The following is a 14,606-nucleotide window of genomic DNA, read 5'->3' as shown; positions in this document are numbered from 1 at the left end:
AAAATGAGCCTTTGTGCCATAGTTTTTAGGACATTCGTGTTCTGGATCATAAGGGAAATTCTTTCTGCCCATTCTGACCATTTCTGCCTCCCTCATTGAAGCTGCAGTCTTGGGGACTTCTCTGTTTCTGGAACCATGGGCAGGAGATTGTTGGAAAGGATGAACTGGCCCCTGTTTTCATGGTGTTCTGGCACACAGACATCTCCCTCAGGGATGGCAACCTTCCCTCCCTGATCTGGGCACAAAAACCATAGCAGTGCTTCTAGCAGTTATGGCAGTTCCAGAGCTGTTTTAACTCAGTTACTCACTTTCAGTTGTAGTGTTCAGCTGTTTGAGAAATTGTGCTGTTTTCTTACTTGAAACCTGATGAGAAATAAGATACTCCTAAAGTTTTGGTGGGTTATTTCTTCTGGCATAGTCCTGGAGAAATTTTTTGTCTGCCATAACTGAAAAGGCAGACAAGAGGCATTGTAAGAGTTTTGATTGGGAGCCCTTCTCATGGCTGAGCTTCTTGAAACTCCTATACTGGCAGTTTAATTCAGTTTCTTTTTGCAGTGTACCAGATAAAGAGACTGTACATGAGCAGCAGCTCTACAGGCTTTTTTCTTTCTGAAGATCACAAGTAGTTTGGGATCTGTTCTATGAAATATCAGAATACTTTCTTGATTTCACTTCTCTGTCTCTGTTAATTTAATTTATATTTTCAGTGCCTGTGCTGCTCATTCCTTATTTGAAATTATAATCCTTTATTTAGCATAGTAAGTAAGACCATATTATGAAGATGACGTAATTAGAGAATGAAAAAAAAAAAAAATTGACACATCCAAACAGAAATTGTAGTGGTAGCCATTTTAATTACTGTTAAGTATTGCTTTTCTACAAGAAAAATAATGACAGGGAATGCATCTCCACATATATGTATGTTATAGTTTATGTTCTCTCCTAATTTTATTTTACAGTGGCCCTAACAGAGGACATTATATTGCAATAGTGAAGAGTCATGATTTTTGGTTGCTTTTTGATGATGATATTGTTGAGGTAAGCCCAGCCAGAGCATGTGCACTCCCCTTGTGGATATGATAATTTAAAGTAGAATGACTGTGTGCTGATGGAAAGAGGCTTCAGCCCCAGCCTAAATGAGGAATAACTGTGTATGCAGAGCTGTGCCTTACAATTTGATTGCACAACACTTTGAATTGCATTTAGGCTCTTATACTTAAAAGAACCTCTTTTGTTTATGACCCCTTTTTCACCATTGTTTAATAAACTATTCTATGGCAAGAAGACAAATAATGATATAGATAAATTGGATTTTCAATTATAATACATAGGAACTTAATGCAATACTTACAACAACACTTAAAAATTTATATATAAAGCATATGTTTTATATATAAAACATACATAGCTGCTACCCTCTGTGCAGTTGATGGCTGAGGGGAAGCTGAAACATAACAAGTTTAAGAATTATTTGGATTTTATTGTTTTATGTAATTATGTAAAAGTTAATTTGATTTGACAATAACTTTTAGAGTGGAACCTAATTTTATGTGTACATTACGCAAGACATTCCTCCTTCGATTTTTTCAATTTTTTGTGTTTTTACATCCAGAAAATTGATGCACAAGCTATTGAAGAATTCTACGGGTTGACATCAGACATCTCAAAGAACTCTGAGTCTGGTTACATCCTCTTCTATCAGTCGCGGGACTGAGGGGGAGCTGGTGTGAAGAGAGATTTTTGTGTCTCACATCTCTATCCTGGAATGGAGCAAGCACTGAAGAGAAGGAAAGCAGGGAGCTCTAGGGGCAATAGCACAGTTTGCACACAACTGAGTAAAGAGTTTGGGGGTTCTTAAAACTTTTGTATCGTTTTTATTTTATTTGCTCAGGTATCATGCTGACTGCACATCTCCACTGCATCCCATAAGCAAAAAGAGATACCAGCCACTCCTGCAGGAGCTTTCCTTTGGGGAATACCATCTCTGTGGTCCTAGTTCAAAGCCCATTGAAGCCTTCCATGGGCTTCAGTGGCCTTTGAATCAGGTTCTCACTTTGCTGCCAGACTGGTGCAGTAAGGAGCATTAGAAATCTGTATTTGATACAGGCTTTGTGTATAAAAGGTAAAGGATTCCCTGTGAAGTGAGTTTCCTGTGCTTAAGTTTGACAGAATGAGGTTTGAAGGGTTAACATGTAAGCAAGAAGTTATGTCTGGGCCCAACTCAATTGCCTTCTTGATGGAAGTGGTTTAACTGGAGGTGTAAACTGGTGTCAGGGAGGCAAGGATGCTTTGCTTCTCTGGAGAAGCTTACATTATTTATAATGTGTGATCGGGAACAATCAGTCAAGATTATGGCTTTTAATCTCCCTATGGGGAAAGATTTGGTTTGTAATAGTTTATTTTTATTTATAAATTATTGTAACTTAGTATGTTGTGTATTGTCCTTTATTCTAACAAATATTGGAAATTTTATATATTCATTTCAATTTAAACTAATTATGTTTAAATATTAAAGGAGAGACAAAAATTACAAAAGCAATGCCTATGATATCTAAAATAAATTTGTAACACAGAAGAGAGATTTCCTTCTGGAGGAACTGGTATCTAACTCAGGTACTTGATTTAATTAAATCAGAATAGACTCTTCCCATTAAAGGGTGAAAAAAGTGATCAAATGATTATGTAAAAGACTTAAATCATAAGAAAATGTTGGTGCAGTAGTGGTATACTGATCTTTGTAGTTTTTTGATTGGTAATGGGTCATACTCTAGGCAAATTAGAATGATTTGGATCAAAGTAAACAATTTTAAGAATATTATTTCCTCTTCTAAAAGCAGATCAGCTTCATAAATTAAACATAAATTAAATCTGAATAGTAAGAAGAAATAGTTTTGGAATTTCATGAGACTGAAGATACCACATTCCTGTAAAAGTAATAATATGTAAGTCCTGTATAGTGGGAATTTTTGAAACTAAGCAGTTTACCTTACTTTAGGTTTATGAAACAGCATTAAGAATTAAATCTTGACAAAACACCTGATCTGGAAGAAAGGTGAACTATTTGACATTCTTCAGTTAGGAGTACACTGTCTGACAGTAGCTGAATGTAATTTCTGGAAGGTCATTGGATGTGCATTCCAGATTATGGCAATCAGGTCTTGGATGTCCTTGTCACTCCCTTGTCAGCTGGTGATTTTTACATTACTGTAATTTTCTAAGGTTATTATTGATAATGTTACAACTTTTAAAAAGAATGTCTCCTGTCTGCTGCTATAACTGACTATTTACTTACCTGTATCTTTTAGCTCAGGAAATGACTTCACCTATTCACTCAGTTGAACAAATCTTTAACAGGGTCACTAAATAAATTGGGCTATTTAGCAGCTGTCATACTATAACAAATCGCTTTTGTAAGATGCAGAGTTTCTAATGCCTTGGTTTGGCTGGAATTCTTTTATAGAAGATTATGTATCATGATTAAACTACCAGCATTGTAAAGTAAAGCCTAAATATTTTGGGAGGTGCAGAAAAATAGGATTGGATTTTTCTGAAATGATTCAAATAATGTTAACATCGATTTTTGGCTTTCAATAGAAAAAGGGTTAAAGGGGTAGATCAGTTCAATAATGGTGCATGTCAGAAGGATGAAGTCCTTTGCATACTAAAGGTACAGTATTGCAAAAGAACTGTCATATTACCTTTTGCTAATTTGTTTGGTATTTTTTCTTTTTTATATTTTCTTTCTTTTCTTTTGTTTTAATGTTGTTAAAAGCTGAGGCTAGTTGATAAATGTTTTATACCTTAACAAAATTCAAAACATTTTTGTTGTTTTACTGGTTTTACTCCTGCTATGTATTTTTATAAGATGCTGACTTTTATTTTGTATAGGGGTTTTCAGGTAGCATTCCAAATTATATATTTAGTTTTTCTTTTAGTGCAGCTGAAATAATTGTAAGTCCTTAATTAAACTGATGTCAGAAACTGCAAATTAAAATTAAAAGAGACAGAAATACGAAATATAACTGATTGGTATGTAAAATGTTATAGGATTTTTTCTTGACTGTAATACAGTGAGGAGTGTGGGAAAGTTGTCAGTTGTTGTAAATGGTGGAATTTATTTGCTGTGTAACTATGTAAATGTTAATTGGGATTGCAGTCCCTTATTTTGTATATTGGAGCAAAAAACTTCTATTAAATAAAGTTATGTTCTCTAAAAGATACATACTGTATCCTTTGTGGAGCCCAGATGGTCAGTCAGCTGCCTCTTGTACTTTATAATGTTTAAAAAAAAGAAAACTATGTGGAATTTGCTGTATTAAGCCAACTGCCCTGAGCCCTGGGCAGAGAAATGTGTTTAAATACACTGCATTAAGTATCTCACTCGATGTGTTGTTAGGGAAATCACAGCTGTGTTTTGGATGATGTGCTTCTCTAGGAGTAGTTTTTGTAGGTCCATGATCTCTGAGGTAGAAGAGAAGGGAGTTTTAAGTACTGTTTTTCCTGGACTTCTTCCTTAAAACCAGATTTATACCTTGCCACAAAATATGTGTCCAAGTTACCCAAGGGATTTCTTGGATCGCTGCCTTGTGGGATGGAAAACAGAATGAAAGAAAAATGAGAGTATTTACAGCATTAACATGAGAGACTGACAAAGGACAGGAGTTCAGCATAAAAAATACAAGCTGTAGCTGGTTACAGTATCCATGGATGGTCTGGGATCATTCTTTGCATGGAATCCACTCTTCTTTTGTAATGCAAGTAAATAAACTTGAAGTTTCACAAACAGCTGAGATCCTGCCATGTTCGTAGTTGTGACTGTATCTGTAGCCTTCCATTGCCTGGAAGTTGTGACTTTTAGGTGTTGAGGTACGTATATGAATGGTTAAATCAAGCTTAATGTAAGATCCACAAATCTCTATCCTGGAGCAGCACCTTGAAGCTGGGTAGGACAGCCTGGCTTGGTCCCTGTGGAACAGGGTGGTAGTTTGTTGGTTTGCATTTGTGGGTTTGGTTTTTTGTTTTCCTTTTGTTGTTGGTTTGGGTTTTTTAAAGCTGTCTGAGAGCAGTTTCCGGAAATTGCACTCATAGATGAAACCACCTCTTTTGCTTACCTTTATCTCTAAAAGAAGAAAACGTTTCAATCCATGTTAATTATCTGTGGGCTGCAGGATTATTACATTGATGATACTTTCATGACTTTTCTAAAAATTTAAACAGTGAAGGTATTGATTGTCTGCTTCTGTCTTGGCTTTGCTGTGCAAGGTTTCCACTTTTCCCCACATTTGTCTGAGCTGATCTTAAGTTTTTGTGTCTTAGGAGTTCAGGGTTTTTTTCCTCTTGACAATGCAGTATGCAGTATTAATGGATTTGGTCTTGTAAGGCTTCAAAGTCCTCTAACCTCTCAGAGCATAATGTGAGATGTATAATACATTAGTCTCCTTACCTGTGAGCCTCCAAGTACTCAATTATGACTGAATTAATATTCTACATAATCTGTATTCAAGGGTGGTTCAGTTTGCAGAGCTTTGCCACTGATTGATTGCTCTGAATGAACTGTGCAAGTCAACTACCACACAAACAATCACAAGCTTCATCTCTTAAATACAGAGATTTCTGAAATCCATTGTTTCCAGTTTTAATGACAGGGTGTGGTGAGGCAGTAATGAATTTTATTTGGTCTTTGTTAAAATATATTCTTTGGGGAACTTCTATAAGAATGTGCAGGATATATAAGGAAGACTGTAGCTATCACCAATTTTGAAATGACCTGAGTAATATCTTTGAGTTTCTTAATAAAAGTACAAATAGATTATATTCTTTCTTTCTCTCTAGTGGCCTGTGATTGAAGCCTGCATAGAAGATTGTAAGGGTTCAGAAGAAAGCAAGGTACTTTGTACTCAGGTCTTTGTTATGGAGTCCGTGTTGGCATCTTTAGGGAACACTAATTACAGAAGGATCATCAGTCGTGTCCTTGATCTGCATTCTGCAGGTTATATAATCCAGGAAAGAGAATGCACAGCAGGAATCTATCTGGAAATAGAGAGAAGGAGCTTTATAATTATTTACTGACAAAACACATATGAAAGCAAATTTCCCCCAAAAGACAAAATACTGTATTTAGTGCAGATTTCTGGTATTCGGAGAATTGAGGGGATGCTCAAAACATCCTGCTATTCTAGGCTTTTTCATGCCCTTGTGCATGTGTTTAATTTTCTGTTTCAATCTATTTGAAATTTCTGTCTGTGCACAGATTTTTAAGGTTGATATGATTGTATTAATGAGCGCTCCTCCAGAAACAATTTATGCATACATGGAGTGCAGTATTTGAGTGGTCTGATCTACAAAGATTTTCTGACTCTTCACTAGGAATTTGTGTATTTTCTGTAACTGATTTTAGGAAAAAATAGTTAAGATCTCAAAATATTTTATTAGGATGTTGTATTATTAAGTGATTCAGTATCTAGGGCTGCCTCTGCTCTCGAGCTCATCAGCTGAATTTGAGTGTCATGCATCATAACATGACTTGATGTGCATCAGCTGCTTTGAGGTGTGGTTGTTACGTTCTTTCAGCTCTGTTTCACTGAGTGGTGCTTCATTGCAGTGGCTGCCATGGTCAGCTCTTCCAAGATGTGCTAACAACATTCAGCTCGAGTTGCCCATTTCCTTGCTTACACATTTATTTGGCTTTCTGGAGGCTCATTATCCCAGTGTTATGTCACATCTGTCTTCTCTGCATCTTCTGTGTCAAGGAAGATTGCTGATACACAGCCTCAGACAATGCTTGGCAAATCACTGAGTTGTATGCCAGAGATGAGATACAAGGTATTTGCACTGAAAATATCTGGTGCTTTCTATTTTCTAAATTGTCATGTCTCTGTGGTGGAAGCACTCTTTAATATAAAAAATAATTGGAATAATGGGATTGAGCAAATGCAACCTTGGTGTACCCTTTTCCTCTTCGTTTTAAGGAAACTATGAAAGGCATGCAGTGTTTCTCCCTAAGATTGTTGCATAATCAGAAACATATTTGAAAAATGAAATCTGTTTTGCAGAAGATGCCTTTGAGATTATTTTTGAGTTTGTTCAGAGTTTCATGGCATGGCATGGCAATGTTACACAGGGGTCTGCCAGAAGCAGGTCATGAGAAGACCTGTTAGGAGCTAGATGCCAAAGAGGTGTCACTGTAATTGCTAATCCCAGTCTAACAGGACCCACATTTTGCAGAGCAGACACCAAGAATCTTCAGTGAATATTGGGAGGAAAACTGCATCCATCAGGGTTGTACTTGCTGCATATGCAAGCCTCTGAGACTCACCACTGCTCTTTTTCATTCTTTTTTTTTTTTTTTTAATGAAAGAGAAACAATTTTAAATGTACAATTTCAATATATATAGGTTATGTATTCACTCTTTTTTGGTTGTTTGGTTTTTTTGGGGAGAGGTGTTTTTTGTTTGTTTAATTATGGTGAATTTCCTGAATTGGAGAGTATTCAAGGGAATTAACTACAGGTTGAGATCAAGAAGTGTGTTCCACATATATAGCACAACACCAATTAGCCTCTTTTTTTCCCGTATTTTTCATGCAGAAGAATTCATAATTCACCAAAGGAAAAAGGAGAAAAAAATTATTATAGTTCCTAAGTTGTCTTTTGTCTTTATTCATTATTGGATTGTGTGCAAGGTAATGTATATTTGTGGGGGTAAAAAAAAAAAAAAAAAAAAATTGAAAAATAACTTGGCCACTTAAAAAAAGTAGAATGCATAATAATTTTGTGTTTCAGTGGGTAAAGAAAATGTTTGAAGAATATGAAGCAGTGATACACTGCTTTGGAACAAATTCAGTAAATTTAAAAAGTACCAAAAGCTTGATAATAGGGATTGTAGTGAGATGAAAAAAGCCCCAGAGCCTTGAAATCCCTAAAAACTGACAGGCTGGCTGATGGGGCAGTCTGTATTACACCAATTACCAGCCTGCCATTACCTGTCCAAAAACTGGCATCTCCTGGTGGTTTTGCTGTACAGAGGCATCTACACACACCAGAAGACAGCTGTGTGTTCAACTGGGAACTTCCATAGGGAATGTACCTGGGATAATAGTGACAGCACAGCAATATTTGTCTCTAAGTGCCAGCTTCCATTATGGAAACTGAGAAGACGGAATGTGAGGATGCAGCTGCCAATTGTGCCCCTCACAAAAAGATAAATCTCGGGTTTATATGGGGATGCTGATTCTTGAGTAATCCAGTCCCAATTCAGTGTTTTCCATCAAGAAAATGCACTTCAAACAGCTGCCACAAACCTCAGGAGGTCTGGCCTGCCTGGCACTTGTCCTGCTGTATTCTGGTGTTGCAGCAACCTTTGTGAAGTGCGATAAAAATTGCATCTTCTAAAACATTCCTTGCAAAGTTAGTGGTAAGCCTGGATAGAAAGCTGCCTGAGCTGGTTGTCTGCTCTTCCTCTTGTGTGCAACAGGCAGAGCAGCTCCAAGGGCTTAGCATATGCTCAGTGGTTTGCATAGTCAAGACATCTTGTTCTAACTTGCTCAGTTCGCTGGTTTTTAACTGAGGGGCATTTTAGCATCTGCCCATGGCGATTATCTCATTAAACCCTGATCTGACTCCAATCTCCATTCCTGGCTGGGCATGCATAGAAAACATTTCCTGATGTTTTGTGGCTGTTTACCTAAGAGCAGAACTGTGGTTTTTTTATTTTTTTTGTTTAGTTCCTTTAAGGTTTGAGTAAGATTTCAGGGGTCAACATGCAAGAAGGTTACAAAAATCCAGTTAATCATTAAATTTAATACAAGTTATGTATTTTACATATTTTTGTTGATGAGGACAACAGATGATGTAAAAAAAAAAGCATAATTCATGTGGAAGCAAGTAGTGATGAAAGTTTGTGGCCTTGAATATCTGAGAGCCAACCTTTCAAGCTCTCCCTAAGAGCATGTGGACCTTCAAAAAGCAACATGACCCTGGGTATTTTGTGACATGCTGATTCAGTGCATGTGACTTGCCTTTATGGTGAAATGAAAAGCAATGAAGTATTTTTCCTACTCTGCAGGCAAGGTCTACAGTAATTCTGGAGGCTTGAGGTGTTTTTCATTGAAAATTATTTTGGTATTTTGTGATTAATGATTTACTGGAAACCTTCTTAAGATGATTAAATTTGGTGAATTAAAGTTCTAAGTCTCCTTGTATCCAGGCTGGTTTCTGATTGTTGCTGTTATTTTTTAAATTATATTAAGGAAGATGTGGAGATTAGAATTCAGCTGTCACATTAGCATTCCATTTATTTGGCTGATTGCTCTGTTGTGGATGTCTAGATAATTATATGTAAATCACTGACTTCTTACTAATGGCCATCTTGAGGGTTTTTTTCCACAAATCTGTCAGTTCTTGAATGTTTCTCCTAAAGTGTGAGGAGGAATTAAAAAAACATTTTGACATATTCATGCAAATGTAGACCTGCAAATGCTTAAAGTGTGGTATCTAAACGTGAATGTTTCCAAACTGCTACTTTTATATTTAAAAATAAAAACTGCTGAAATGTAAGTGCCTGAAACTAATCAGTTTCAATATGATTTAAAATCCTGCTTGTCTTCTGATTTTTTTTTCAGAGTCAACAGTAAAAGTCTCCTGAAATGAAAAAGAGCTACATAATCTCTGTGTCTTTGGAAAGGTCATTACAATGTGGATGCTTAATACAGAGTTGGAAGCTTAACTTTTTATACAGAGTTGGCAATTTTGGCCTTACTTTTTAATAGAAATTTTCAGTAGTTTTACATGAGGTAAAGAATCCATTTTGTGCCTGGTGATGGAAAAAAATTTTCACATTATAAAATCCTTGTTCTCTTAAAATCACTGGAGCTAGTAATAGCAATGGTCAGAGCATTAGGGGTGTCCTAAGTGTGGCTTATTTAAAAGTGAGCAAAGGCTTGTGTTTATGGGTGATCAATGCTATTCATACAGAAAGACTAACACCAACAGTGAAGCTTTCACAAGTTATGTGTGAAAAAGCAGTTCAATTTTAAAGAGGCTTTTGAAAGCAGTCTTTGCTCATAACTTTGCTGTGCTCAGTTAATGAACTATTCTTTCTCCAGAACTTTAGTCTTGTTCAGATACCATTTGGGGCTTGGAGAAAACCTATGCAGTAAATTTGGATGCTTTTATAAATTCACATGAATAACTTTCAGCCTAAAACTGAGTGAAGTATGCAGCCAAACATGGGTATAATTATTTCATTCACATGTCAGTAATAGCTGACTTATCCCATATAGAATTTTAAACCTTCAATACTGAATTAATAAGCTTTGGAAAATTGTGCATAGTCTATTTTCTTATACTGTTGACCTGAAGTTTTTTTATCATACAGGTATTTGAGAAGAACAGTCCCCTCCTAGAATATGTTATAACTAAATGACAAAGTTATGTAAAATATACATGTCACTCTGTGAAACTGTTTGTATATCTTTCATAACATACTGGAATAAACATTGATGATGATGATGATGATGATGATGATGATGATGATGACTAATAAAGTGCAATTCAAAGCTACAGAATGGCCAACTGACTGAAGGGTTTGGGTTTTTTGTTTTGTAAGTCATTCTTTGGTGGATGGATGTATACATGTGCCTACCCCTATGCCTCTGCTGTGCCCTGAGATTAAAACCCAAATCTGATGTTCCTATTGCCAGTGATTAACGGTGTGTTTGCTTTAGAGTGCTGTTGTGAGGAAAAGCAATCATGTTCATGTCAGTAACACTTGCTTTTAAAAGCAGGGCTGCCAGAGCAGCTTTCTGAGAAAAGGGAATCTGGTTCTGTTGAGACATGTTTCTCTTTCCACATCAAAATAACATCCAGCAATTTGCTTGGGCAGACAGTGGGACTGCAGAAAGCAGCATAGAAGGAGTTCCAGCCTGTTGAACATGCAGTGGGCCACCTACAACATTTGTCACAACAAACACAACACCCAGCATGCTGAGCCCTGTGCTGGGTTTCAGGAGGACACTGGATTAGAGCCACTGTGCTATTCCTAGTCTTCAGAGCACCAACAGAATGTGCCACAACCTCCTCAAAGCCCATCCATCTCTCCCTGAGTCGATGGATTGGAGATCACCAAACCACCAAGGGCCAGGGTAAAATCTGCTAACGGGGTTTTCACCTCTTGTATTGTGCACTTGTCTCTTCAGAGCTATGACTGGGTAGAAATTTTCCAGCAAAGTAAATTGTGTTGGAAATTGATGATTTGTGAAAACTGAAGTGTTTTGTGGGCACATAGCTCACCAGTTTTTGGTGAAACAGCTGCAGAGTGAAGAGAGTGATCCATTCACTTGTCTGCCAACTCATCAGGTTTATGGGGAGCCCAGATTTCAGGAGCACTACAGGGTAGTCATGAGGGTCAGACAAGATCAATATCTTGAGTCTGCTGTGCTTGTTTCAGTTCTCCACAAGATACAGCCTGATAAGCCTGATGCACACACTAAGAGGCTGGATTGAGACTGCCTTCCTCCCTTGGCTGCCTTTGCATGCTTGACTTTGCAGCTTTCTGGATTTCACTGAAAGACAGCAGGGAGAAGCAGAGGTGGTTCATTGTGCTGATAATTTATCAGTATGTAGAAGAACTGAAAACTGGGTATGTAGAGAAAACTGTCATTTGAGCTAATAGACTGAGAAATAGGATGGTTAGCTTCTGAAGACTTTGGAATTAAAGAATCATGTGAGATAGCAAGGAAGCTTCACAGAGACTTTTGAAGAAAATAGGTGACCTTGGAGTGATCTTCTGACTCCCCAGGCTGGAGGAGATTGTTTCCCACTTAAGCCCTCTTTTTCTTGTCTGCCCATGGCAAGTTTTGAATTCTCTTTCAATGCCATCCTCTTGTTTGCTTTTCACTATGATGAATTAAGATTGGTTAGTGAAACAGCAGGAGCTCTTCATTTCCCAAATCTGTGTTCAAACAGTGTCTCTGTCATGCCAGGTTACTCAGGGTTTTGTCCATTTTGGTCTTGAAAATGCCCAAGGCAGAGATGGTAGAGCCTCTCTGGGCATCCTGTGTCACTGCTTGACTGTGCTTGCTGTGCAAGTCTCTCCTTGCAAGTCTGAACTTCTCCCTCTTCAATTTATGACAATGATCAATCATCCTCCCACTGTTTACTACAGAGAATAGCCTGACTTTCATCCTCTATGTTTTAAAATCAAAGATCTATTATTATTTAATGTGACCCCTTGTGTATCACAGATCTATAAATTTCATCCTGCCACTCCTGGGGGACACCTCTAAGTGTAAATGCTTTCTCATTTAAGGTGCCCCTTGCTGGCTTTCTTACAAGGCTACATTTTGCAGCTCAGTATCCTTCTGTTCATCTGCCTTCAGAATTTTCATGTGAGTTTGTATATGGTCACTTTGAACCAGTGATTTCCTCCCCCTGATATGACTAATCTGTCTTTCCCTATGTTTGCTCTCACCTCACTCTCCCTGACTTTCCAAATTTCTTTGTGTATATGTAAGTCTCATTTTCTGTATGACCTGCTCCCACCTCTGAACTCTACCTCTCAGGGCAGATGTCTGCACCCACACAATTCTGCTTTCTGTTCCTCCCTCTGCCTCCCTCAGTCTCAGCTCCCAGCCTAACTCATCCCACCAGCTCCAGTCCTGCTCTCCTCTTACCCCCTCCCCTCTCCTCTGGGGTATATCTGAGGCTTGGCTCCTTTGCATTCAGACTGGAAGCTCTTGGCCTCTCCCCACCTGGGCTCAGCAGCAGGATGTTTCTGCTGCAGGTTCAAACCTAACCCCCAGCCCCAGAATTTAATTTGTGACCCATGAATTCTGCCTTTTGAGAGCTGCAGATCCACAGGCTCCAGGTATTCCACATAACAAGGGGGCAAGCTTCACCAGAGACTGGGCAATGCTGCTTGCCAGAGGGGACATTATCACTTACTCTGTTTTCTGGAAACTCCTGTGCAGTGCTTCTGTTGTACTGCACAAAGCTACTCACTTCAGGTCCAAGATCTCCTACCTGTCAGGGGTCTGCTCCTCATCTCCATCTGCACTTTGGCTTGGGCAGCAATGTCAGCTCCATTTTCCCAGAAAAGTCACAATACCTTTTTCTTCATTTCCCTTTATGAGTAATATGTGAGCTCTGCTTAAGATTTAGTAATTTGTGAACTAAAAGCATTGGAAAGATGACTTCACTTCATGATCTCCTTCTTAAAAAAACATTTCCTTGGAATGCCTGTAAATTATCTGTGATACTGTGTCTGCTGCTACAATATCCTATTTTTTCTCATTTTCTAATTTTAAATTTGGGCTGCTCATATCCATTTATATCTCCCAGTGAGTTACTGTGTTATCCTGATATTGTAAGGGAGTCAGGGCTATTTCCACCAGTTTATACAGCCTAAGTCCAGTGGGGCTCATCTCTATATGCTGGAGAAGGTAAACCACAGCAATAATTATGTGTAGCAAGAGGCATTAATTACTGTTTACCATAGGATTCCTCATTCTCATAGCACTGCTATTTTAATTTCCTGCACAGCAGACACATAGGGCTTTCCTGATGCTGTGGTTAAGCCACAGTAGTGGAGCTGGGGGCATGAGGGGGGTCCCAGGGAGGCAGCAGTGGGGTGCAGTGCTCCAGCTGCCCTGCTGTGACCCCCAGCCTCAGGAGAGGGCAGCTTGCCCAAATTGCATCACCTGGAAACCCAGCACCTGCCAGGTAAGGCAAGAAGGAAGCTCTGAGATAAAACTGTGTTACCACAGCTTTCCTGCCCTCAGCTGTCTTCCTGCTCCTGGGTTTAACAGCCAGTCCAGAACTCCTCAGTTCTGCAACTACAAGCCAAGCTCGCAGGGCTGCTTTCTGCCTGGCCAAGAACTCGTGGCAGCCCTGAGAATTTCTGGTTTTCTGTCCCTGAGTAATGAGGGGCTGCAGGACAGACCCCTGGAAGTTGTGTTTTGTGCTTCTGGTGGGGAGTGAGTTGTTAACCATCCCTCCAAACAGCAGTCTGGTTTGACACGCTGGTTTTTGATGAAGAGAAATGGAGTTTTCCCAGCCACTTGCTGCTGCTCCTGCCTTTGGTGGCAGCAGCTTCTCCAGCTGCTGCTCCAGTGGCTCCCCCAGCACAGGTACACCTTGGGGGGAGGTATGGCTCCCCAGCATCCCCTTCCCTTTTCCTTGTCAATATCCGAGCTCTTGTGCCCCCAGGGGAGGTGACCAGCTTGGCAGCACACAGAAACCCTCAGACACAAACTCTGGGGAAAGTGTTCTATAAACATCGAACTATTCTTTTACAAAATGTAGTGAGGCTGTAATCAGGAGTAATGAGAGGAGGTGCAGTTCCAGCATGCCGCTAATTCGGCACTAAAAACCTGAGCACAGCTATCAGCACCTCTGTCTCCAGTGACAATTCAAAATGTGGTATCCCTCCCCTTCCAATTCCCCCCCGATGAATAAATAAAGTGACATTCAGCTATAATCACTGAAAGTTATGGCAAAACCTATTCACTTTAAGTTGTTACATGTCCAAGAGTCTCTGGCAAAGTCAAGAGGGCTCATTCCAATTACTGAAACAAAAAAAAAAAAAAAAAAAAAATACATTGCTATCTTT

At 38.8% G+C, this 14,606-nt stretch overlaps 1 protein-coding gene across 2 annotated transcripts in view; it reads left to right on the top strand.

Moving 5' to 3' along the window:
- USP12 (ubiquitin specific peptidase 12) overlaps nucleotides 1-4,220 on the top strand; it is a 31,587-nt gene extending 27,367 nt beyond the window's left edge. For both annotated transcript variants that reach the window (XM_056496353.1, XM_056496361.1), the window contains 2 exons: nucleotides 960-1,038; nucleotides 1,613-4,220. In XM_056496353.1, coding sequence (XP_056352328.1) covers nucleotides 960-1,038; nucleotides 1,613-1,714 — 181 coding nt within the window. In that variant the 3' untranslated portion in view covers nucleotides 1,715-4,220. The remainder of the gene's footprint in view (nucleotides 1-959; nucleotides 1,039-1,612) is intronic.
- The last annotated feature ends 10,386 nt before the right edge of the window (nucleotides 4,221-14,606 follow it).

The sequence above is a fragment of the Oenanthe melanoleuca genome, chromosome 1, assembly GCF_029582105.1.
Source record: "Oenanthe melanoleuca isolate GR-GAL-2019-014 chromosome 1, OMel1.0, whole genome shotgun sequence".
NCBI lineage: Eukaryota > Metazoa > Chordata > Aves > Passeriformes > Muscicapidae > Oenanthe > Oenanthe melanoleuca.
The sequence above is the reverse complement of the archived record's forward strand: the minus strand, read 5'-3'. Positions and strand labels throughout refer to the sequence as shown.